Source organism: Dinoponera quadriceps, unplaced genomic scaffold (genome assembly GCF_001313825.1).
Source record: "Dinoponera quadriceps isolate SergipeBrazil2010 unplaced genomic scaffold, ASM131382v1 scaffold113, whole genome shotgun sequence".
In the NCBI taxonomy this organism is placed as follows: domain Eukaryota; kingdom Metazoa; phylum Arthropoda; class Insecta; order Hymenoptera; family Formicidae; genus Dinoponera; species Dinoponera quadriceps.
This window is the reverse complement of record NW_014554899.1, coordinates 3570828-3597068: the sequence shown is the minus strand read 5'-3', so window position 1 is coordinate 3597068 and position 26241 is coordinate 3570828. Positions and strand designations below refer to the sequence as shown.

General features: G+C 38.3%; 3 protein-coding genes across 6 annotated transcripts in view; 2 read left to right on the top strand and 1 right to left on the bottom strand.

Moving 5' to 3' along the window:
- Positions 1–142: 142 nt before the first annotated feature.
- LOC106742453 lies at positions 143–2615 on the top strand. The gene is made up of 5 exons (XM_014615384.1): positions 143–232; positions 298–418; positions 481–632; positions 1046–1195; positions 1294–2615. Exons 1-5 carry the CDS (start codon positions 143–145, stop codon positions 2524–2526), a joined length of 1746 nt encoding a protein of 581 aa, XP_014470870.1. The 3' UTR covers positions 2527–2615.
- Positions 2616–2728: 113 nt separating this feature from the next.
- LOC106742625 (uncharacterized protein KIAA0513) lies at positions 2729–16794 on the bottom strand. 4 transcript variants are annotated; one of them, XM_014615773.1, is made up of 10 exons: positions 14344–14427; positions 11664–11950; positions 10224–10510; positions 9991–10032; positions 7017–7118; positions 6630–6790; positions 6213–6399; positions 4523–4745; positions 4348–4442; positions 2729–4261 (listed from the first exon to the last, which is right to left on the bottom strand). In XM_014615773.1, exons 1-10 carry the CDS (start codon positions 14350–14352, stop codon positions 4197–4199), a joined length of 1458 nt encoding a protein of 485 aa, XP_014471259.1. In that variant the 5' UTR covers positions 14353–14427; the 3' UTR covers positions 2729–4196. The 4 variants fall into 4 exon arrangements, with proteins under 4 accessions (XP_014471259.1, XP_014471261.1, XP_014471260.1 ...); XM_014615775.1 differs by lacking the exon at positions 14344–14427 and adding an exon at positions 14042–14305; XM_014615774.1 differs by lacking the exon at positions 14344–14427 and adding an exon at positions 16637–16794 and having other exon boundaries at positions 2730–4261.
- A 5683-nt stretch (positions 16795–22477) lies between these two features.
- Positions 22478–26241, top strand: part of LOC106742452 (arylsulfatase B-like) — a 4929-nt gene continuing 1165 nt past the window's right edge. The window contains exons 1-7 of the mRNA XM_014615383.1: positions 22478–22609; positions 22812–23042; positions 23139–23294; positions 23431–23686; positions 24428–24585; positions 24676–24811; positions 24873–25234. Coding sequence (XP_014470869.1) covers positions 22478–22609; positions 22812–23042; positions 23139–23294; positions 23431–23686; positions 24428–24585; positions 24676–24811; positions 24873–25234 — 1431 coding nt within the window. The remainder of the gene's footprint in view (positions 22610–22811; positions 23043–23138; positions 23295–23430; positions 23687–24427; positions 24586–24675; positions 24812–24872; positions 25235–26241) is intronic.

The following is a 26241-nucleotide window of genomic DNA, read 5'->3' as shown; positions in this document are numbered from 1 at the left end:
GAATAAAGACGTTAACGTTGAAGACATTGAAGTATCAGTTATGTGCGAATACGTTTCGATTCGATATCCGTGCCAATTTCCGCGTCGGAACCGACCAACGACGGAGTTCAGGCCAAACTTTCTCGACGTGGTCACGTCGAGCATGAACAACAGCATCGAATACTTGGTGAAGTATTCAGTGGCACCTCCGCCCAGCAGGGACTACTACGGTCTTAAAATTCTCCAAGACGAGGTGACGAGATGAGACTAACGAAGCTTGATCCTCGTTTTCCTCGGTAACTTCCTCACGTTTCTCAGGTGATTCTGTATTTGTGGAAAGTATCCCACGGCCCGCATAAAACGCCGATCGTACGTCGCGTCAGATTCACCGAATTCAGTTGGGAAAGATCATTGCAAGACGAAATCCGCCACGGATTTGGTGAGACATTTGACCCCCTCAAAAAAGTTCGATCTTGCATTCCATTTTGTTTAACATTGCAGGTGAACATGTGTTGATTCACGTCAGAAATATCGCTGAAGGGAACAGGAATACCCTTTTGACTTTGCCGAAATCTTTAATCGGGGAAATAACAAGATATCTGGAATACAGAGATATTATCAAGTTGTCCCTGTTATCACGTATCGCCTATGAGGTGAAAGGAGATAATAATTTTCTTATACTTTTATCAACACAGAAAATAAAATTTATCGTCCTGCTTTTTAGTAAGCTTTTATTTTTAAAAATTAATTATAATTAATTTTTTAATAATTATTATTATGTATTTTGACAACATTTTTCGATACTTTACTAATTTATCCATACAAGTTATATAATATTTTATATTTTATTTTATAAGTTGTGTAATTTTTCTTTATGTGTGTAAAATGGAATTTTCCCGTTTATAAATAAATAAATAAATAAAATTAATTGACTGAGTTGGTTAAAAAATCGTTAAACCAAATAAAATATAAAGGAAAAATGTTTTTATGTAGAAAATTGCATTAGACTCTCTATGAAATATAATAATCCTATTATTCCATTAATATTTCACTCGTTTCCCTTTAGATATTCAATACAGATTTGATTTGGGAGATTCTCTATAAAAGGGATAAAAACGCCAAAATTGGCGTAGGGGAAAGGAAGGAAGCTGAGGTTTACGGTTGGAAGCAGCTTTATAGAGACAGACAGATGGAGACATTAATAAGAGATCAAAGGGTACAACAGCTTAACATAATAAATAAGAACAAATTCATTTGGTAGAAATACGAAATGTATTTTTCAGAATATATTTTTTGTATAAATGTATTTTTCAGAATTTCGGAACATTATTATCAACCAAACATGCAAACGACGCGAAAACTATCAAACCATCGCTGCGAACCACCAACACGTTGAAGCCGATCTCAAAGACGGTCTCGACTGTCAACATCGTAATGAAGCAACGCTCGGAATTTCCAGACGCAGATCTGACAACCACTTCACTTTCCAAAACGTCGTCCGACACTCGATTTCGTGGTCCAAACATGAAGACGGAGAAGGAGAAGTCATTTCCGCCAAGGAAAAACTCAAAAAACTTGAATTCTGGATTCAACGTAAATGCGAAGAGCGTTAAAAGAGAAGACATTGTCGCGCGTAAAATAACGGTGAAAGGAGAAACCAGAAGAGTCTTTAAATATGACGAGGGATTTGACAAAGAATCGGAGAAGCCGGAAAAATATGTCGATAAGAGCAACAAGGTCAAGGCAACTTCTCAAGAAGGTAAAACAAAATACGTAACTTCCAGAGCGTCATCGGTATCCAAGAACATTGTGGGAAACGCCAGGTCCTCCTCGGATTTAGTACGAGGCTTGCAGTGTATGCCTCGATCGAAAACGAAGGCCGAGCCTAAGAAGACGGCCGTGACCAGTTATGAAATATTCAACAATGACGCAGCGTTCTCCAACAACCCTGTCGTCGCTAGGGACAACAGTTTCGATCTGGCTGATCTGATCGAAGCGAGCTTGAAGAACATTCGAAGTCCGCGAAGCATATTTAATTACGACTTCAGCTGCATGCAGCGAACAGATGTGACGGGGGACGCTCCGAAAGTTAGACACGAGCTTCTGGACCTTGACAAGTCGAAACAACTGAAATCTGTGCGAAGCAACGTCCTGCCGAATTATTTCCCCGGCAGAATGGCTCAAGGGAGCGGAATTCTCGAGAAGCTTTCGGAGAAATCCGAATCGCACAGCGAAACATCCACCGAGTCTATCGTGAAAGATGCAAGAATCATTCCAGAGAAAAGTAATGAACTGTTATCCAAGAAATGTGCAAAATCCCGAGTGGAGCTCGTGAAATCTTTAAATGAGAGAAAAAGCGAACCAATGTTCTGTAAGGATCGAGGAGATCCGCGAGCAAACTTTCGAAGTAAATATTTCAACCCCAAAAAGATCAGCGATGTTGATGAAAAGTTTCCTTTTGTTAAAAGATCATTAAGAACTTCCAGCTTGCTGAAAGCGCACGCTTCGAACAGTTCGAAAAGCGAAAATTCCTATAAAAAGTGTTGAGTTTGTTCCATAAGATCGAGTAAGATTTTCAAAGTCAAGGATATTGGAGAGATCAATTAATAAAATAACAATATGACATAGAGGAATATTTTTCCTGTAACTTTAGAAATCCAGAAAATTTTTGCACACATATACACATCATATACTAATAATTTAATAATGAAAAAGGAAATTATTAATAAACCGCTTAAGTACGATGATGAAATTTATTTGCCTTAAGTGTTTGCTGAGTTTACCGTTCCATACTTGCAGGCATATATCGCACAGATAGATAGATATATATATATATAAAATAAAATAGAGCGCTGTGTGTGATTTGCATTTGATGATATGTGTTTAGGTACAAGCTTTTCCTTCGAAATTATTTACATCGCATAATGATGCACTGATGTAACGATTACATCGCGTGTGATGACAAGTTGTCGGAATGCGCAAATTGTTGATTACAATTAATACCGGTATTCATCGCTACAGAGGAAGAAATATCACTTTCTCATCTAATAGTGAAAGAAAATACTTTATATCTTTGTCCCGTTTTTACAAAAGGCGCTGATAATTCTTCAAGTCGGAAATTGTCAACGTACAATTGCAGGTGTAACGTATTAGGATTTGCACGCGCTTAGAAATTTATTACCGCCCGGTCGAAAGCAGCGATTGAAGATATGATAAGTAAGTATGCGACAAACCATGGAGTAAAAAAAGAAAATAACTGTAAATACGATATCGCGCGGACTTTATTTGAGGGAGATAGAAATTATCTAACAAAACGTTCACCTGGAATTTCATTTGGAAATTCGATCAAACGCGATCTCGTCAGGAGACAGCGCTGCGCATCGAAACACATGCTTCTCACCAATAAGAACACTTCTCCTGCACATATTATACAGAACTCGATCAGCTCTATATTTCGATCGAACTGCCGACGCAGCTCCATTTTCGCGCCTTATTGTCATTTCAAAGCTTAACTTTATCATCGCAGTCTGAATATTTAAGTTTCAACGTTATCCTCAGTTAAAATTTCAATACTAAATTAGGTCTATTTAGGTTCTACGTTAAGTCTTCAAAAGTTTTCAGCTCCTCTTAATGCTACAATTGGGAAGTTATTTCCGTTTTCTCAACTTGCAGATTTAATGCAGAATTTAAAATTTCCCTCCGTGAGGTCTAAATTTTCTTTAGCAAAGAGAATTAGTGCTCCTTTGATATTATAAATGAGTAGTTATTTCCATTTCCTCCGTTTGAAGACAATGTAGAACCAAATAGACTTAATGTAAGATTAAAATTTCGACTCAGGTTATTTCAAAATTTCGTAATTACTTCCACACAGACCTCTGATTTCAACTGCTCTTATCCTCATAAGCGCTGTTAAGACTAGTACCTTACCTAATTCGTATCGGAAACATGAGAACTTTGATAAGACCGTTGCAAGATTCAACGGTGCAAAGTTTGCGTCCCAGGAAGCGACGTGTTCAGCGTCGAATACCGCACAAGATTCAATAGACGTCGATTTACGACCAACAACATCAACAAGATCGCACTCGTAATTGACCTCGCCGCTATCTCGGCGTTCGAGAACAATTTAGTGTTCGCCAATAATATTTTTGCGAAGGAACATCTCTCGAATCGCGATTCTCCAGGGCGATTTCCAAGATCGGTCCTGTCTACAAAGCAAACTACCGCCATGGCTCGGTCTCGTCGAACATCCGGTCTATGTTGTCTCGCAGCATTTTCTCTTGCTCTGCGAAATCGATGCGACAACGGTACGTATTAGTCAAAAACTTCATTTTCTTTATTTTACTCAAAGATGTCGCGAATAATAGTCACCTTTCGTTAAATTAGCGATGATGCATTGTTTCCGCAGGAACTCGGTGCATAAAACTCGTGACAGGCCGAAAGCATGCATGTTGCAGGTGAAAGTCCTGGAAGAGTCGTTACATCGGAAAATGAGCATGACCAAACTAATCGATTATGAATGTCCAAATGGAACGCCGATACTTACCCTAATTGCCCGAAGACTATGTTAGCTTGAAACCTCCGATCCTCAGCGGCGATGCTCTCTTGATCCAAGGACTTCGGCCGCGGTGGCACCGGCCTGGAGGCTCGTTCGCACTGCACCGCGTCGAAGAAGGCGGCGGTCCAAAATCTCATGGACGTCCAAATCGGTTGGACGCGCAAGTGCGTGTACAGGTACTCGCGATAAGGCTCTAATCCGGGGACTTCCACTGAAAATGACCGTCCAGAGGATATTATTTTTATATTGCATTATATAATCTCGACGAATTATACAGTTCAACAAAAAATAATCTTTTCAAACATCGGAAAGAGACTAGTCATTTCCTATAATTTTCTTTCGATGCTGAATACGAATCCGGTTTCTAAATTGCTCCATCACGTCATAATTTTGAGAAATTTGCAGTTAAAGTTACAAAGAAGAACTTTTTCGCTTATTTTAATTATGCAATCATGTTATAACTATGATATATGACGTGCTGGAGAAATTTTATTGCATTTAAAATTAAGTATGTAGGTTCTAAAAAGGAAATTTTCCGTTCAAAACTAATCCGGAGATTTTTTTAATTTTGACATTCTTGAATTCAGCATGTTGAATTTGTCAATTTTGACGTCAAGTTCGTATTCAGCGATTTAAGAAACCCTTAAGTTTGAATAAACATAGTTAAAAGCTATTTGATAAGTCATCAATGATTTAATTAATAGCTTCTCCGCAATAGACACTACATTTGACCATAAATCTCTTATTAATCATAGCCGAAACAAAATATTTCTTCTGAGGACTGAAAGTCCTAAAAACATACTTAATTTTGATTGCAATAAAACTTCTCTAAAATACGTCATATATTGTTTTGTATCATTTTCTAATTTAAATTCTTTGTCTTGGCGAGAGACGTTAGACTGTTTATGTTTGTTGTCTACTGCCTCTCGCATTGTTGACTCCTTCGAGAACATTCTCGAAGTTCGTTATTGTTGACTATCGCTGCCTTTATAAGCGGCTTTCGATAACTGGAGCTGGTTTTTGATTTTCAACGGAGCTAGACTATCCGATCACATACAAGACACCGCTCGCAATTGACCCTTTTTAAATAAACCAGCAAGATTAATAAAGAGTTAATCGGCGCCTGTACCATTATCTTCGCAACCAAGAAATTAAGCTAGAGGTTCTATTGACCTCGTTTGCGTCAATCGTGGCTACACGCTTCCCGAGGCTACACGCAAAATCATCAACACATATCGTAATTATAATATGATAAAATATGTGAAAACAGTATGTTCTGTTTTGCAACTTTAACGGCAAATTTCGCAAAATCGTGACGTGATGGAGCAATTTGGAAACCGGATTCGTATTCAGCGTCCAAGAAAGTTACATGACTAGTCTCGTTCTGGTGTTTTTCTTTTGTCGACTGTTTTATCAGCGTATTCTGTGATTGACACGTTGACTGTATCATGTAGATCACCGAAAAAAGCATGATGATAATACCACGTCTCATTAATTTATATAAACTGCTGGACATAAAAGATTGCAATTATTCATCACTAATTAACAGATCACATTTATTTATCGCATCATTGGCGAGTTAAATGTTAGTTGACCTTCGAGGTGATTAAGGGAAATCAGCGTGGCAATCAAAATGTTAACTATTTTTATAATCTATCTGCGGTTGGCTTCTCGTTACCTTCGTGATAGAAAGTGAAGCACATGTTCATAAGACTCTTAGCGGGAGCGAAGTCGTCCGCCTCGTGGCATTCGAACAGTGCGACCGCGAAATGCTGAGCCAAAGAGTAGAACGAAGCTTCAGTGACGCAAGCACGCGCCCTTCTTGCGTTCACCACTCTGGAGAACCATATTCTTCCCGATTCTGTCTACAAGTTCGTCATCAGCGTCGGATCAAGCCTCAAAGCGTATACGTTATGTCACTCGCGTTCATTTTGCCGTTCACTTGTCCCGTTCGTCCCACGCTATTCGAGTCTGACACGTTTCTGAGAGAACGTTACAAATACTCGACCAGCGGGAGAGAGGGGTCTTATATATTTTGCAGGACGACGTATATTCTATCGTTATAGACGCTTCGTAATATTTATTTGACGCTTACCAGAACCATCTGCCCAAAATTAGCCTTCTGCTCCTGATCGATACTGTTAGGTGCATCAAATAAAAGAGGCACGAAAGCCTTCATGAAGTCTGCAGCTGCCTCTTCCGATTGGCTGTCAGCCGATAAACTCGAAGCCCAGGACTGAACCGAGCCCGATGACCCTGAGCAAAAATAACACTATTTGTGCACATGGTTGCTATTTGATCATGTGCATTATAGCTTTAGGTACATAATGTGCAATGGCTTGGAAATTCTCCTCCATTTTCTAGAATTTAATCATCGATGAGCTATTGCGTACGTTACTATTATATAAGCATCGTTACGTTCGCTCAGGCGATGAAAACGGTTTTTATCACTCATGTGAATTGAAATCGAGAAGATCATCACCTGATCGCTGCCACATTCTGCGACCGTCCATGTTAGAATCCAAACTGGTGCTTGGCCCGTACCCGTCCTGATCGCTGGTAGAATCGCTGCTGCAAGGTATGTCTGCAAAACGGAACGTATGTTCTATCAAGTTGAATCCCTAGGTGTCTTCGTGCGAAAATAACGAACGTGTCACAAGCAATAGTGCGTCACGTTTGTCGGAAGGGTGACACCCAAACTTGCAGTCGAGTCTAATAATCTACGACTAGCCGGACAGAAATAAATAACAAAAGTAAGTAAGTTCGCGCTAGGCTACGCAACATAGCGTATACTTGGCCACTCTTACGTAAAAATTGTAATCCCGATACTCCCCGCCAATGTCAACCGAATGAGCGTCGGGTGAAGCGAGACAATCATATTTCAAAGATTCATTACTCTCGTCGTTATCGGCCTCACGAACATTTTCTCAAGCAAGGCTATTATAAACAACGGAACTCGACTTGAAATTATAGCTCTACATTAAATTTAGTTAATTCTATGTTAAGATCTTATTTCTCATTTTTTGATTAACTTGCGGTTTAGACTTAAACTGATAATAATATGAAAATTGTGTTTTTTTATTCATGGTTAATCATTCAACTGATAATTGTAATGACAAAGTTTTAAAGTTTAATGAGAGTAACCATGCATAAAACAACATAATTTTTACATTACTATTAGATTAAGCCTAAACCACAAATTAACCAGGAAATAAAAACCGAGCTTAAGTCTTCAAAAGTCTTCTATTATGCTACTTTGATGCTACAAATGGAAAGTTATTGTTATTTTTCCACTTAGAGACTTAATGTAGAATTAAATTAAAATTTTGACTCGGGAAGTTTCAATTGTTATTTGTAGCATTAAAAGGGTATTTTCATTTGAAACGTTAATTTGTAGATGATTTTTGGAAATTTGTTTCGAAAAAACTGTAAGACATACAATTCTGAAGTTTTATATAAATATTTAGCTATATTTTAACAATATATATGAGTTCTACATGTTATTATTCTCAATATTAATAAAGTTATAAATCATTTTGTGCAGCGTTGAACGGAAGTTTTGCTTACATAGTTGCCATGATTTCGGATGTTGTAAGCTTCTGAAATTTAAAAAACGGCAAAAAATTTATTAAACTATATACTTGTGGCTATTATCCCTACCACGGTGCAGAATAAAAATTGATTTTTGACAATTATAACACGACTTAAAAGAGAAAAATCGATTTTTGGCCAAATCTTTTTCAGCTTAGGAGTCCTTAAAAAATGGAAATATTAAAGATATTGACTTCATCGTGGCGAGGGCGATATAGCCATAAGTTTATAATAATATTTTTGTCTTTTTGTTGGTTTCAGAAACCCACAATGTCTGGAATCGTGGTAACGAACATTTCGCGATCAGCTTTAGCAAAATTATTTATATCTTTATTAATATTGAAAATGATAATGTGTAGAAATTACAATATGTAAAATATGTAAAATATGGATAAATATTTATGCAAAACTTGAAACTGGTATGTACATACGTTATAGTTAAAAAAAATCTGAAGTTATCTACCAACGAAACGTTACAAATGAGAACTCCCTTAAAGGAGCATTTATCGTGCTTTGATGCCATAAAGAGGAACATATTGCCGTTTTATCCACTTAACGACTTGGTGTAATACTAGACTTCGTACGTATAAGTAAAATGTCAACATGAGAGCGCACTCGTATGGATATCAGTCGCCATTACAGTCAACATCGAAAACAGCGCTTTTTGTGCCCGTCATGTTACATGATTGCACTCATCATGTTACATAATATTGCCTTCTATCTATAATACATACGGCTCTAGCAATTATACGATATACCCCGCGTTATTACGGAAACTCGGTGTGTGTGTATAAGTAATCGTCCGACTATAATTGCGACCGCCTATCACAGGAAAACGACTACTATCGCGCGCTGAAGCTTTCTCGCTTGCGCATAATAAAGGAAGGATAGTCTTCGCGTCGGAAATGCGAATGCAATCGGGATGGGTAAAAATAGTCGCGTGAAAGTATATATATATATATATATATATATATACGCACATATACGCACGCGCGCGCTCGCACACATATTCACATATAGCTAAAGATACTTTTTTACCAAAGGGATGCAATCTCTGGTAAGGAGGGTTAGCTACAAGTATTTTGATGTGTTCGAATATACAAGTGTCGAATCGTAGTGTTTCACGTGTATGTACACGTGACGCGCTCCGCAAGTACAGTTTCTTCGAACTGTGAATAATAGAGGAGATTCGCCGGAGTCGACCCAGAGATATTCGAACACCGGGTCAAGCGAATATCGATCGCTCTAGTATTCGCTAATTACATTTAGTGGGTTGAGTTCTGTGTCGAAAACTCGGACACGTGATGAGAAACGCTTACGATAACATCGACGTATCGATACTTTGTCCGAATGTCAGATATCTCTTCGACGATGACACCTTGGCCGGTATTCATATTCAGATCTTATATTTAAGACCGTCTTAAATTTATTTTCGGATGCTTTGTAGCTAATGAAATCAGCCGTATAGCCATCTGAAGACAAACTTAAGACGGTCTTAAATATAACATCCGACTATGAATACCGTCCCTTGATTCGGAATCAGCTCGGTGCGTCAGCAGCCAGTATCAACGGAAGTATCGCATTGCGATCAAACGTTACCGATGCGCTCACATATCATTGCACGACACGCTAATTGATATACTATGATATACTAAATATGAAATAACGTTAACTCCTCGAGACAAAGGATCATGTAGCCTCGATTTGCGCTTCACACCGAATGGACGAAAGTATCGATACTTTGGACTTCAAGCATTTCTATGATGTGTAGTACACCGAGGAAACTCGTGTAAGGTGAAAAAAAAAAAAAGAGAGAAAGATCACACAGCTCGTACAAGAGGAATCCACACTGACATTACATTTACCTAAACGGAAAACGATCGTCTGATAGCGGGTAGGCGCCCTCGCTTCGTGAAAAGAAAGAAGAACACAGCACATTATTTCCATCCGAGTGTCGATCGTTGCATAATCGCGACAACCGTGAGAAAAAGAGCCAGTGAAAGAGAGAGATAGAGAGATAACGACTGTCGTCAAAGACAAGTAGAGTCATTGATCTCGACATTCGCCGCGCGTAATTAGACGGAGAGCACCTAATCACCTGCTTTGTAATTCAACTTCTCGTAAGGATCCGGTCCAGTCGCTTTGAGGTCCTGCTCCTGGAGGGGCTCTATACTTTCCTGGCTGTCTCGATCAGGACTGATATCGTCCTGCTCCGTGCGGCTCTCCTGCTTCTTGCTCGAGGCCGATCTCGAGGACGCTATCTCCTCATAAGTCATCCCGGGGGGATATTTCCGCGTACACCTGGAAATATTGGTGTTCCCCTGTCGCTCCAATTTGTGCCGCGCCATCGCCTCGTAATCCTCATAGGATAATCCCGTGCCGAATCTACGAATAAAACATCGACGTGTCAGCCAGCGAATATTCATGAAGCGGGAGCATTATAATATTATCCTCCGTGTTGGTTAACACGTTGATGCCTGTGTCATGCACGACGTGTTGAACGTTTGCTAAAAGTTGCGCATATAATTAAAATTATATTATAGAAGAACTATATACACACGTACTTCGTGAAAAGGAATGAGGGCACATGTGATCCATTCGGGTTCATGAGTTCATGATCAATTCGATATCGATGATTAATTTTTTAAACCATTCGATTTGATAAGTATTAGATTTTTCATTGCAAAGGAGGATCGACGTGACATTAACGACAGATCCGCATGACATGTTAACTCTTCCATAGCCGAATTTAAAATTTCTTCTGTTCTGTCCGACCGTTGGGGTATTTCTCATATCCCGATATACGATATTGAATTATTTTTCTATAATCTTTATTTTATAACTTAGCTCTTAATTACTTTAGAGATTATAATAAATCTATTATAAACCTATAATCTTCTTTATTCATAAAATTAAATAATAAAATATTTTAAGAAAGGACAAAAACCATGTTATATAAATTGAATTTTAATGTTAACTTTATTTTTGTTATTACTCAACATTCTTCTCATTCTGTTTGGCAAATTAAGCAATCATTTGTTTGTTCTACTTTTCTATGAATCCTGCAAATAAAGTTTCACCAGCTGCATATAAACTTAGTTCTTCAATCTTCTTTTCTTAGGCAAAGTTCACATCAAATGGCAAGCAATTATAAAATAAAATTCCACTATAACTTCGTGGTATAAAAGTGACATATACATAAAAGTACAAGTCGCAAAACATGATAGCAACAAAGTTAAATATAAAAAAAAACTGTTGTGGAGAGTTTAAAATATCCCGCTTGGTCTCGGAAAGGTTAATATCATGTCGACGTAATATATTTTAGATATCGTGATGAAGTCTTACAAATATCAAATAGAACGTTAATTTTCACATGATTTCGACTTGACCTTGGCATAATTTCGACCGGATTTTCTACCGACATGTGAACCCGGCCACGGCCGATCACTTCGTAACCGGCTCAGATAACTTAGATAAAGGATCTCGTTTAGGAATAATCCACGGAATCTCGGAAGGACGATGAATCGCGTCAGGTTACCTCGGAAGCCGAAGTTTCCGTCGTCCTAATTGCTCCTCCGACTTGATAGGCGGCTTGATAGGCGGTGCTGCTTGCGGCGGTGACGACGGCGGCGAAGATGGAGTCGTAGTTAGCTCACTTTCCTCCAAGCTACTACTAAGAGCGGAGCCTATCCTATTTCCTAGGCCCTGAAGATACTCCCCGCTGCCGCCCAAAGCGGATCGCACCGTCCTGAGAGCGCCTCTGGTGCGTCCAATTAGCGAGCCCCCTCCATTAGATGGCAAAGCTGTCGTAACGTCTACCATGTTCTACAACAATCGTGCACGCAAATGGCAATTACCCCCATGTAAACGCTCACGTCCACGAGAATGGTGTTATCAGCGGACAGAACGTTCGTCATATGTCTAGCCAACAAATGACTCAATAGATCGTCAATTAATGCCGACCGATACCTGTCATGACGTCGTAAGCACTTACGTAGCGATGTAGTGCCGCGGCAGAAGTTCAAGATCGAAAATTAAGATTATTAGTTACGCACGCAAATAGACGACGGTCGGATTATAGCGTTCGCTGCGAGCGCTTAAAACCACGAATGTCCGACGCATATCTGCAATTTTAATTGAAACGTGACGAGCGTCTCGCGTGACGCAATCTTTCGTCGCAGATTACAACTGGTGCATTAGCATAGAACGGATTACCGGCCTCGAGATTCAAATTCGTTTTTTTTGAAAATATATTATCCGAACTTAGGAACGACGACGCGCGAAATTGAGTGTCGAATTCGCTACGCGCGTCGCCAAGTCCTGAGGCAGCAAAGAGAGAGAGAGAGAGAGAGAGAGAGAATGAGAAAAGGAGAAAGAGGGAAGGGGGGCAGAATTTCCGACAATCGGATTTTATACGACGGAGACCTCATTCGAGTATCGACCAGGTAAGGGTTTCTAATTCGTCGGAGCGGTATGTGTCGCAAATACGTCAATCGCGCGTTCGTTTCAGCTGAGCAATCGGTTCGAAACTAACACGATCTACCCCGCCTGCTCTAAGCTCGATATAGTCCCTGCGAAACGAGCAAGGCTGAAAGTAATTTCAGATAAGAGACGTAAGCTTAATTTCCGATGTATATAGGCCACGACATGACCCACGCACTTATGCATACACATGTACGTGCGAGAAGCGATAACGGTGAATCGCGCTGAAAAACGGAAGGCAATTGAAAGGAGGATATCGGCTGGAGAAGCGATATTTAAATCGTGAAGCCGGCCAACGGTCACTTGAAAGCCCTCAAGTTTAAATTTTAGTTCTGCGTTAGGTCCTCAAATGAACAAAATGATAATAAATTCCTATTTTTAGTATCAAAGAAGCACATTAGAAGATTTAATGCAAAACTAACTAAATTTAATCCCTTCGCTATCAGCACCAAACCTACACAAGTGGGCCTAAAATACCCAGCATTAATAAATCAATTGTGACGAGTATATGTGTATAAGGGATTTTCGAGGTCACTGAATAAAAAACTGTTGTTAAAATTGATAAATGCAAAATGGCTGTCCCAGTATGGCGGACCACAGGGTGAAAATATAGAAGAACAAAAAATCATTAATTTTTCTTACTGAATCTTAATTTATATATATATTTATATTTCTTTTTATAGCTCTTTTAAACTCTCAAAATTCACTGAAAATAATAATTAAAATATAAACTTCATATATCAATAAAATACGTTAATAAAATGTAATTGACTATTTTATTAATTTCCTTATCAAATTTCTTAATAAAATAGTAAATATGTTAAATAATGTGAATCTACTGATGTATTAAACTTAGAAAAAGTGTTTTTATAATTTAACGTTAATAATTCATTCATGACACACATCAATGCCATCGACGGTCAAGAGGTTAATGTAGGACTAAAATTTTGGCTCGGGCCGCCATAGCACCGTGGAAAAAAAAGAAGACGCATACGAAAGTTTCGTAAAAATGGCAATGGCAATGACGACGAAGAATGAACGGTGACTTACGACTTAAATTAGCTTGAGCGAATAACCAATCGAGAGCTTTGTATATTGCCGCAACCACGTGGCCTAACGGATAATTATTATTATCGCAAGTTTTAAAAATATCGTGTTGTTTTATTTTTACGTTGGAACACCGTCAATGCGGAAAAGCCCCGAGTGAGAGAGCGCGAACGAGGGCGAGAAAACGGTAAAACTCGCATGAGTCGCCGTACATTTCTCGCGGCGGTGATCGAACGGAGGGAGTTATCGTTCCGTCCGTGCGCTCCTGAAAAACACATCAAGCGCGGAATACGCGATCCAGCGGATCAATCGATCTATCGACGGCGCGTAATCACAACAGGCATCTAAATGCGTCCCGCGTTCAATCGTGTATTGCATTGCACGTACCGCGCCGCGTGCGTCACGCTGTGCACGTGACCTTTCGCATTCGCGTTTTTCCGCACGTCAAAAAAGAAGAACCGTGCGACACGTCATATGAAAGGACATCCATTTTTATCGTGCTCCACTTTTTTTGTCGCCGACAAGGGTCTCTGTGAGAGAAATCTTTGTTTAACGCCCCCCAACCACCCCAAACAGTATCACGAATGAACGGACACACACACACACACACACACACACATCACGGTGTGTGATGTCTTCGGAACTCGCGGTAATTTCCTCAATGTCGCGATTACGAGAGAGACACGTACTTTCACCATCTGATTTTCCCGAGGAAGACAATAGTTTCGTGGAAAAGCAGCGAATTCGATAATCGGACCGTATTTTGCGCGACGGCCGTCCGCCGGCGACTGGATGCGCGCGCGACTGAATGGGCTTTTTTAATTGGTCTACCGCAACGCTTTGTTGACCGCACGAGATAAAAAAAATCAACGCGGATATCCTCTACGAGGGGCTATTCTTAACCGGCCGGCGAGTTTTCGGGAAAACAGAAATTCCGTGACACTCGTGACATTGCGAACTTCGTGCTATCGTATCTTTGAGCGATTGCAAATGATCATTACGCACATGCGATTCATCGATAGTGTCGCGGAGCACAAAGGGCTTAATGAGCCTACGTATAATAAACTGCGTAATGGCATGAAAGCGAAACGGAATGCGCGATGAAGGACTACCGGATGTTGCCGTGTACAGAACTGCGAACAAAGCTTTCTCTCTCACTGACCCTCTCTCTCTCTCTCTCTCTGCGCCTCTCAACGGTGCCTAAATATAGATCATCGATTGTGTCCACAATTCTATGGCAAGTTCGACGTCGCGAGAATTTCAGATTAACGTGAGGCAGTAAGCAATGCGGGAGCACAAGCACGTATCCTCGATATCGCTTGGAGGAATCGTGTCAAGGATACATCCGAAATACGATCGTTCTATTATCCGGATCGATTTTGCACAGGGAAGTATAACATCTATCTTGCTGTTTCCCCTCTTCTTTACGATAACATAAAAGACACGTGGTAAAGTGGGAGATATCGAGAGCGTTTTTATTACATAGCGATATGTGATTTTACGAGGCTACAGTTCAGCAGACGAAAGAAGCAGGGGTGAGAGATTTGATCTGAAAGACGGATGTTATAAAGTGCAACGGCCGGCGTACAAACAACAGACAACGAACAAACGTCAATAGGGGATTCGTGGCATCGGACAAGCGGATTATGCGGGAATAGACGATGTCGTGTGTGGGCGTAATGTCGCGGTGTGTATGTGTGTGTGTGTGTGTGGGTGATTGCGTTTCACAGTAGTACACAACTGCAATGCAGCGTTATCTATATTATGCGGTCCCGCACAATGCGGGACGCGCTTACTTGCGTGCGGACATTTTTAAGTATCTGCAGCGAGACGAAAGAGAGAGAGACGAATGCGCCGTGCACATGACAAATCGAAAATGCGAATTCACAGATACCACGAGGGCTGCTCAACGCGATCTTGCAATTTATTCGCAAGCGCGAACGGGACAGCAGTGCGTCGTGATAGAATCGCGTGACATAACTGCACTCGTCATAACAAACGACGTTGTCCGTCGTCGTCGCCGTTGCCAGGCGGCGAGTATCTCGTTGTCGATTCAAAGCGCAATTTAATTTACTTTGCGTCTAAAACCAATATCGCAAGAGCGATCTGCCGGGATAGCGCTTTTTAATCAAACTCGCGACGGTGAATCCGCAACCTTCGGCACCGCGCGACGGCACTTCCCGAAAAGCCGGATGACTTTCCGTTGCTCGTTTTAACGCAAATTTAAATTTTTCGTTTTAGAGTTTCCTTTCATTGCAAACGCATGATATTTTGATATTCAGTTGTCAAAGCATCGTCTTCTAGCGTACGGCTAGTCTGCTCGCTCGTGCGAATTTGTGCAAGTGTTTGAACCAATTTTATAGTGAAATGTATGTTAAAACAACGCAAAATATTGTCGACATACTAATAATTTCTGTACCGTTTACGGTGCTCACGACGAAGAATGAGGACAGCCGGTATTATCTCAAGTATTTATTCACGCGAGAAAATAATTACTAGATGCGAAGTAAATTCGCGAACCTGACGTTCTACGGGAGAGTACGCCGATAATAATTTCGAGAAGTTTACTAAAGACATTGTAAGCGACAATTCCTAAGAAAAAAAACACACATTACTGTAGCAAAATATACTGGCAATGAAAGGAAAACAATGTTTCAGCTGCAGTCGAACGGCACATATGCAGCTGTCAAAACACACGATACTTCTCCGTTATCGTCCTGTCAGCCATGTCTATTATTATTCGCGGCGAAGTATAATACGCTAACGTCACTCCAAATTTACATCAGATATATTCAAACTTTAAGACTTCTCAAAGATAATCGTTAGGAACAAGACTATAATAAATCAGACGGGATGAATAATCGCGTAATCGCGTGTGAACCTGTCGATGTTGGCTGTCGACCAAAACAGAATCGTGTTCTCCTGGTCTCTCGCGAATTAATGATTCGACTCCTCCGATTTGTATACACTCAAGTCAAGTACCGTGAAGCACAGGGATGAAGCCCGGGATCGACAACGATCACTGTCACCCTCGCCGAATGTTCGTCGACACGTGCGATACTGCTCTCGTCATACTACCATGGATTTGCACTATCGGGAGTTTCACAGCTGCCTCACAGTACTATTCGCACATATCGTTGCATCGCCCCACCAGCGCGCGATCGAATTAATAAAAGCGCATGCGTTTATCACGATCAATACGACGTCTGGATTTACCGGCGCGTTAATTAATTCCGGCTGCGCCTGGACGCACTGTCGTGCGTATACTGGCGGTCGGTATGATGCCTGGACGCACTGTCGTGCGTATACTGGCGGTCGGTATGATGCCTGGACGCACTGTCGTGCGTATACTGGCGGTCGGTATGGTGTCGGTTAACAAGATATCCTATGAGGTCGGTGGAAAACAGGTCAGGTAAAAATTCATGAATTGACCACTATTTATTCATTCTTATTTATTGCATGAAAGATCCACAGAGTGTTCCACAGAGTGCAGTTGAAATATTTTCTAACGAATAAAGATAATACTTGAGAAATAATATATTCTTAAGCAGACATATATACTACAGCATCCTTCGCCGGTAAAGATATCTTGTTTACGTCGACTACCGTTCTACAAGCACGAAAAAAGATATTTTTTTTATTATATATGCGTATAGGTAAAATTAGGCAAATTAATTTGTTTTAAATAAATTAAGTTAAAAATTAAAAATTAATTGCTATAAATTAATTAAGTTTAAGTTAAAAGCTATATAAATAAAATACTAATTCAATTAAGACTTAAGTTAAAATAAAATAAATTTTATTTAGATTAAAAGTTACAAAGTTAAAAATAAAATTAAAAATTAACTATGCAAAAGTCAATTATGCAAAGCCATGTATGGAATATTTTAACGTAAATAAAAAAAAAAATATGTTAAAGCTTTATTGCATAAAAGATAACTAAATTCAGTTAAAAGTTATCAAATTTTTAACTTTTAACTGAATTAGCAAGTTACTGCCTAATTTGGAATAAAATAAATAATTTTACAAAGAAAGAGTATTTGAGCCTTACCCCGGTTGGACCATAGAATCCAAGCTGGCTACTTTAACCGACAGTTTTGCTGGGAGTTCTTCGTTCGATAGATCGACTACTTGAGGTTGATCGTTTTTGAAGTTGTTGAGAAGTGACGCGAAACGGGAACCGGAGGATCACACATAGAACCTTGTTACCATTCTTCGTGAACAATCTGCAATTTCTCTCGGTAACAGCCGGCTTTCGATGAATGTGGGCAAATGTTCTGTAAATTTTATAATGCGACACACTGGCCGTTTTCTGATCCGTCAAATTTAGTGTTTTATAGTTCGCATTCACGGGCAGCCACGTCGAGTTCGCTGTACTAAAACCTGTCGTAGAGAAATGAAATCAAGTTATCTTGAATTTTCAGTTAATATATCGCATAAGTGATTTTTATATACATATTAAAATTTTGTAACGTTGGAAAAAATAATCAAGATCCGTAAATTAGACCGAATCTCTAATATTGAATAAATTCAGGTCGTAATTAAAAAAAAAACTATTGCGTCAAGAGGAATGTAATATGCTATTTTGCCCGCGTTGCACGCCTCAGGACCCTATGTGTCTTTCGAAGATATATCCTTCTTATCGATCATACCAATTTCGTCGCTGTAATACGTTACTGCCAAACACGATAAGATCATAAACAATAAGAATAACAAAAAATAAGATCATAAACAACACGATCATTTAATCAGACTTATCGGGGGAACGAGAAGCGATTTGTGGGTTATCATGATTGCTGAGCTGAAAAAATTCATATTTTATCTCGATTCCGTCCTTGATGAAGAATTGAGCGATCTCTTATCTTTAGCTATATCTTTATCTATGAATTTGTTTTTATCACTTCACTAACGATTAAATTTGATTTATTACATGAATATAAACGTAACAAACGCGACAATTTAAATTTTCTCGATAAAAATTGCGTTTTTGAAGAAGTTAATGCAATAGAGGTTTGTAAAAAAATTTATGTAACTTCACACAAATTTAATAGGATTTGTCCTATAAAATTTTGTCCTATAAAATTAAAAAAAAATGAAATTATAAGAAACTTATTAAATTAATATCCGATCACACACGTACCACCCAATTAACGCATAGGTCTATATTATTTCATTCATTTGATTAAAAGAGTGAATTTGGAATATGGACCATAACATCATTTCAGACATCATTTTTAGATGAGATAACATGTTTTTTATCTAAGATAAAGATGAAAATATTTTATATTTTTTCCATAAAGATAAAGAGTATCTATTTATTCATCTCGGTGAATATTTAGATAATTTTATCTAGATACCTATAAATATTGATCGTAAAAGTAAAGAAATGTAATTGATACATCTCAGAGAGCACAATGTCTAAAATCTAAACGTAAGACGTCTTAAAAACATTTTAAAGACGTCGGGACATTATGCAACTTGGAATTGCAATCTATATTCTATAAAAAAGCTATAGTAGATAGTTTTGTAATTAAAAACAAGTGACAAAATATTACCAATACTTCATGAAAATGAATATAATTTTTGAATTTCGCTATCAGACATTCGGTGACTCAACATGCGCAACGAGCACTGTTGAAAAATCTATTAGTATTTTGCAAAGAGTGAAAACTTAGTTGCAGTCAAATCGTTTCAGTAAATTATGTATACTAAGAATATATTGAAAAATGGTCCTCATGCAAAAAATAAAGCTGGAAAAAGAAGTTTAAGAAGAATTATGAAAGTTTACTGAAGATTCGTGTAAACTAGTTTTAATATAAATATGATAATAAGTTTTATGTGAAGATAAATTTTTGCAATCCCCTTCCTGAATAAAATCTTAGCTACACTTATAATAACTCATGTTTTACTGTACATATATGTGTGTAACAATTATGAAACAAACATAGATTGATCAAGTTTACCTTTTAAATCACCTATTAGCATCCGAGTCGCACAAGCTTCCCGGATAAATCTGATAAAAGACGATGTTGTTCCACCAAACTTTATTGTCTCAGCGAAATCTTATCTTAGCGAAAAAGCCGCTCGCCAGTAGCAGAAGAGCGCACAAGTACACCGTTGGCAACATCGTGAGTTTTGCTCAACATTCAACATTCAACATCATTTATATATACAGAGTCTTCCATTAAGAAGTTTCATTTTAAATTAATAAAAAGGAATAAGTTTTTGAAAACGTTGAGATGTATTTATTCTAATCCAAAGTGCAGACTGTGCGATTAAACGTGGAACACAATATCATCCAAATGGCCGCTTCGATTTTTCTTACAAATGGTCATTCTTTTGAGGAAATTTTCCATCACGTTTCCGCACAATTACGGCTCAATTTTGCCAATAACAGTTTGAATATTGTCTTTGAGTGCTTGAATCATCTGCGGAGCGTTTGTGTAAATCTTATCCTTCACATAAATTTTCTTCAAAGGAAAAAGGGGTGTCAAATTGCACGATCTGAGCGGCCAATTGAAGTCTCCGTTACGCGAAATGACACGTCCATAGAATTTCTCACGTAATAATGCGATTGTTTCACGGCTTGTGTGGCACGTAACCACATCTTGCTGATGATAATAAATATCGTCTAGGTCCAGTTCTTCAATTTCAGGCCAAAGGAAGTCTGTCAGCATTTCTCGGTAGGGCAATCCATTGACTGTGACGGTGCAACCATCTTCATTTTCAAAAAAATATGGCCCGATGACGTCGCGAGCACAAAAGCCGCATCAAACTGTTACTCGTTGTGGATGGAGAGGTTGCTCGTCAATCGCTCTTGGGTTTTCAATGCCCCAGATGCGGCAGTTTTGCTTATTGATAGCTTTAAAGGTGGAAATGGGCCTCATCGCTCAAAATGATTTTCTTGAAAAAATCAAAGTCAACCGCTTACATTTCCAATATTCAATCGATGAACGTACGGCGTTGTCCGTCGGCTTCAATTTTTGTGTCAGTTAGATTTTGTAAACATGTAGGCCAAGATCTTTATGCAAAATGCGCAGGCTGGTTTGTGAAATGCCCAATTGCTGCGAACGTTTGGTAATAAAAAAGCCAGGATTTTCTGCGACACTCTCAACCATAGCAGCAACGTTTTCGATTGTTCTGACTGGCTGAGCATGGATTGGGTTCTTAACATCGCTAATCTGGCTGAGACGTTGAAATTTATCGATTAAATTCACAATTGCTGGACGAGAAGGTGCTTCTTTGCAACCGAAACTGGTACGGATTTTGCGAACTGTCTCAGCGAAATTTTCACTGTGTTTGTAGAGAGTTTTCACTATTTTTATGCGTTGCTCAAGCGAATATCGATCCATTGTTATTAACCGCACAGTTTTTACTCGACAACTGTCAAATATGACAACTCCATCTATAACAGGTACAAAATACCGCGAAACTTAAAATGAAACCTCTTAATGGAAGACCCTGTATTATAATGCAAAAAAAATATAGGTCGTGTTCTTATCAGTTATGCTTAATGAACGTTATGATATCTCAACGCCACGAACAAGAAACAATAAATTATGCGCACGAATACTAATTGTATTGATGTACATGACTATTTCAAATAAGTGTGCGATTATTGCGCCGTGATAAATCCGCGGTAACAAACGATCGATATCACGATGAGAGACGTCACGAGATTAATGATAGCTCTGTCGTTTGAGCCAACCGGAAATAACGCGAGGTAATTAGTGGTGTTTGATTTAAACATCTTCGCGAATTTTACTTTGTGAAATTACTCGTCATAATTATTACATTAGTAAACGAGATTTCGGTAACATTAGTAAAACCTATATTTTGTATTTCCCTGTTGACTTTGTTTTCTATGTTTGGTATTCAAAAAGTCGTAACACGTTATTTTTGTGTACTTTGTTACGACTGACTCACGTCAGTCGTCAGCAGGGGCTGAAACTCATCATTTCATGATATAAAAGTGATACGAAAAGAAGAACTCGAAACTCATTTCGTAATGTAAAAGTAATCGAAAGAAAATAAGTAAGATATTATTATTAAAAAATCCTGATATATATTTTAATAATAAGAAGTAAAAAGAAAGTTGCACGTGCTACAGAGTTTTTATTGATATTTTTGCATTCAGTGAGTAAAAATGAATAAAGACCACTTTATCTTGTTCATGTTAGCAAAGAAATATTGTTATTTGTTGAATAGTGTTATTGCTGCGATTTCATTCTGATAACAATTATATGTGAAAAATAAAATATATCAAACCATATGATTCCATGTTCGGAGAGGTCCCAATGTTTTAGAAGGTAATGCAAGACGGGCAAGGCTAAATATTGTCATAGCTCGTATGTATTTACTTGTCTATTAACGAAGACGTCAAGCAACTAGAGGCTCGATTTACACACGTTATCTTTGTTCTATATAGTAATACAGATTGCTGTAAAAATACAAACACGCATATACGCATACACCCATACATAAGCATAAAATGTGCTTTTAACTTAAACATAATCTGTTTAAAGAAAAATAAGATACAGCAAGTCAGATTCTGAGAGAGAAAATATATATTCTGTCAAATAAATACCGGGAATTGTTTAATAAAACACAAAATATTGGTTTAAGTATCCAAATTTATTTTGTCGCCCCATAAATAGGCCCCATTTGAAGCGATACACTTATACCAACGAATAATTCAGTCGTCGAGACATTTCTTATAAGCACTTTCCGGTATTAGCCGATAGTTGTTGATCTACATATACAGAATAACATGCCAGGTGGTTTACACATGAACTTTATGATTTTTTATTTCAGTATTTCACGATGAGTAGACTGTCCTTGCTGCTCTTCACAGTGTTTCTTTTGGACACCTTGATACCTGTCTGTTTACTAGAAACGACCGAAGGAAATGATTCCAAAAAACCGCATATTATTATCATCCTCGCAGACGATTTGGTAAGTAGATTTAACGATATTAATATTATGATCAAATTACAAATTTTTTTTATCTTTTATTTTCTTTGAAAAGAATCGGGATTGCTTTGATAAAATTTAACGACAGAATACAACAAAAGATTTGTCATTAATTATGATAATAAACAGAAATAAATTCTATATTATTGTTGAATTATAATGAATTCCGTATCGTTATTCCTAGGGCTGGAATGATGTAAGCTTCCATGGTTCCGACCAGATACCTACGCCAAATATCGACGCTCTCGCGTATAATGGAATAATTCTAAACAATCATTATGTATCACCAATGTGCACACCAAGTAGAGCAGCCTTAATGACTGGGAAGCATCCTATCCATACGGGCATGCAACAAGATGTTATATATCCGTCAGAACCACGTGGACTTCCATTAAAAGAGAAGTTGATGTCGGAGGTATTGAAAGATCTTTGTTGTCATAAAGTAGACCGCAAATCAATATCTTAGCTGAATGCACATCAATAATAATCATGTCACGAATTGATTTTGCAGCATTTAAAAGAATTAGGTTATTCAACAAATTTACTGGGTAAATGGCACTTAGGTTACTACAAACAGGCATATACGCCGCTTTGCCGGGGCTTCGATACGTTTTTTGGTTCTTGGAGTGGTCTCCAAGATTATTATAGTCATGAAGCAGTAGAGCCAGTAAGTTATTTTAGGAATGTCATATACTTCTTTTTTCAATACTAGAAAAAATATGTGGCGGTTTTTCAACTGAAAGAAGGTGTTAAAAAGAATGTATTGAAAATATTATATATAGCAATAATCTTTTTTCTCTCAGTTGACATATTTTCGAGGCGTGGACATGAGACGGAATATGGAAGTCGTGTGGGACACAAAAGGCAACTATTCAACGGATCTCTACACCAAGGAAGCAGTACGCTTAATTAATGCTCACAATCCCGATAAACCATTATTTTTATACTTGGCACATCTTGCAGTCCACCGTGGAAATCAGGAGCACTTACTAAAAGCTCCCCCCGAAGAGATTGAAAAATTCTCCTACATCGACGATCCAAACAGAAGAACTTATGCTGGTGCAGTATAATTTTTCACATTGTACATTAATTTATCTTGAAAGTATTAATGCTATCATTCTCTGAGACTCGATTTTCCATTCTGAGGATTTTCCATTTCCGGTTTTTCATTTTATTTTATTTTATTATGTTTTACTTATTCCATTATAGTTACTTGTGGTTTAGACTCTATATATTCAAATAAGCAAATCTGCACAAACAGATTGTGAGCAGAGTCTACTATAAGTTTTTTATGCCAAAAGGACGACAAATCCAACTTAGAATTATGTTGTCAAATTGCCAGAAATATGACAGAACATGTTAACAAGCAATACAAGTAGATAGAAATCAAACAGAGCCTGTAATAATTTGGTTGGTAATAGAAATCGAGTAAGTCTTGTTACGCGCAGTTTGGCGACAGGCTTTCTATTATCAATCTGTTCAGATTATCTCTCAGCAGGACCTGAACGCGAACTGCAGGATACTGCAGATAGAAACTGCGGACATAGATAGTTATAGTTTTGGCGTGGGATTTTGCTCAAATTTGCTGTCAATCTGCACAGAATCTGCGATTCATTTGCTTATTGGATATATAATAAACATTACACTTAATTTAGCATTAATAATAATAATAATAATAATAATAATAATAGGTAAATGTCCATAACTCCGATAGATTCAATGATTCTCTCGTAGCAGTACGATTTATCAGATGTCATAAACGAATCAGTTTATTTTATTTCTTGGTGTTACTATTTACAGCTATGGTTTCTAAAATGGATGAAAGTGTCGGCCAGGTCGTGGAAACCTTGAAAAATCGCAATATGTTAGATAATAGCATTATTCTTTTCATGTCTGATAACGGAGCCCCTACTGATGGTTTTCTGTATAATTACGGCAGTAATTATCCTTTACGTGGAGTAAGTATTCGCTGCGAAGGAAGAACTTGAGCCATCTAATAACGTAACTTGATACAAACTGTGATGCGAGTGAAAACGGAATATTTATAGATTAAAGCTACTCCTTGGGAAGGTGCTGTGCGAAGTATAGCCGCAATCTGGAGCCCTCTGATCAACAAACCCGGGCGTGTCTCGAACGATTTGATATACATAGCCGATTGGTTGCCCACTTTATTGTCTGCCGCCGGTTAGTCACAAATCGCTTTTCGATCAGTGTTGAAGAAATATCAGTAAATTCTTGGTTACAGGCGGAAGCAAGGAAAAAATTGGCAAGATCGATGGCTTTGATATGTGGCCGACGATTGCATCCGATGAGATTAATTCCAGAGAAGAAGTACTGATAAACATCGATAAAACTTACCAGGCCATTCGTGATCGCAAATACAAGTACGTACATGGTCAGACCACGCAAAGCTCTAAATGGATAGGAGATAGCGGAAAAAATTCGACTGAGAAACGACCACCGTATACTTCTGAGACAGTGTTGCGTAGCAAAACAGGAGCTGCCATTGCTTCAGTGACTAACAATATTGCTGAACTTAATTCTCAGAAGATCCTACAGTTAAGACAGCAGGCGGAAGTCCATTGCAACGTTACGGAAAAGGAACAGGTAGACAGTTTTAAGAAATCGGGGATATAATTTTTAAATTGAAATTTCGTCTACGCTTCAAAAGTTTATATTGAATAGTGTACACACGCAAATGAATGACATTCTACCTCATATCTTTATCATTTTCACTATCACGTTTAAGGAGGTTGCGAAGTTGCAAAATTGTTTTTTCAGTATCGTCAAGAGGGCTGCACCTAAATTCAATATTTATCAAACACAATTACGTTCCTGTACATTCATTTCACTACCTAAATAATAAATATTAATTTGTAACGAAGTTGAGATAAACACATACCAGGTATAGAAATATGAAACCGGAATTTTTTTGTAAAAATTACACGTCTGTTGTTTGAAAATGATAAAAAATATTTTATTCAAAATAATGTCCATTGCTATTTATACATTTTTTCCACCTCTCCGGCAGTTTATGAATGCCACGCCAAAAAAACATTTCTTCTTTTGAAGCGAACCAGCTATCGAGCCATTTTCGTACATTTTCATACGAAGCGTTGTTCAGCGAGAGCGTGTCCCATTGATGCGAATAGATGATAATCGGAAGGAGCCAAGTCTGGAGAATAAGCCGCATGCGTTAGTATTTCCCAACTGAACGTCTCGATCGTTTCCCTGACCCGTTTTGCTGTGTGTGATGGGGCATTATCATGGAACAAAATGACTTTGTCTTGCCTTTTTCCGTATTCCGGTCGTTTTTCACGCAATGCTCGATTTAAATCGATCATTTGCTGTTGGTAGCGATCAGTGTTAACGGTTTCACCAGGTTTTAGTAGCTCATAATAGATTACACTCTTCTGATCCCACCAAACACAGAGCATTGTCTTCTTTCCAAAGCGATTGCAGTGGATGTCGATGGTTCGCCTGGATTCACCCATGATTTCTGACGCTTAGGATTCTCAAAATATATCCATTTTTCATCACCTGTCATGATACGATGGACTTTCTTTTGTATCTGTCGAGCAGCATTTCACAAGTGGTTTTTCGATTTTCTTGCT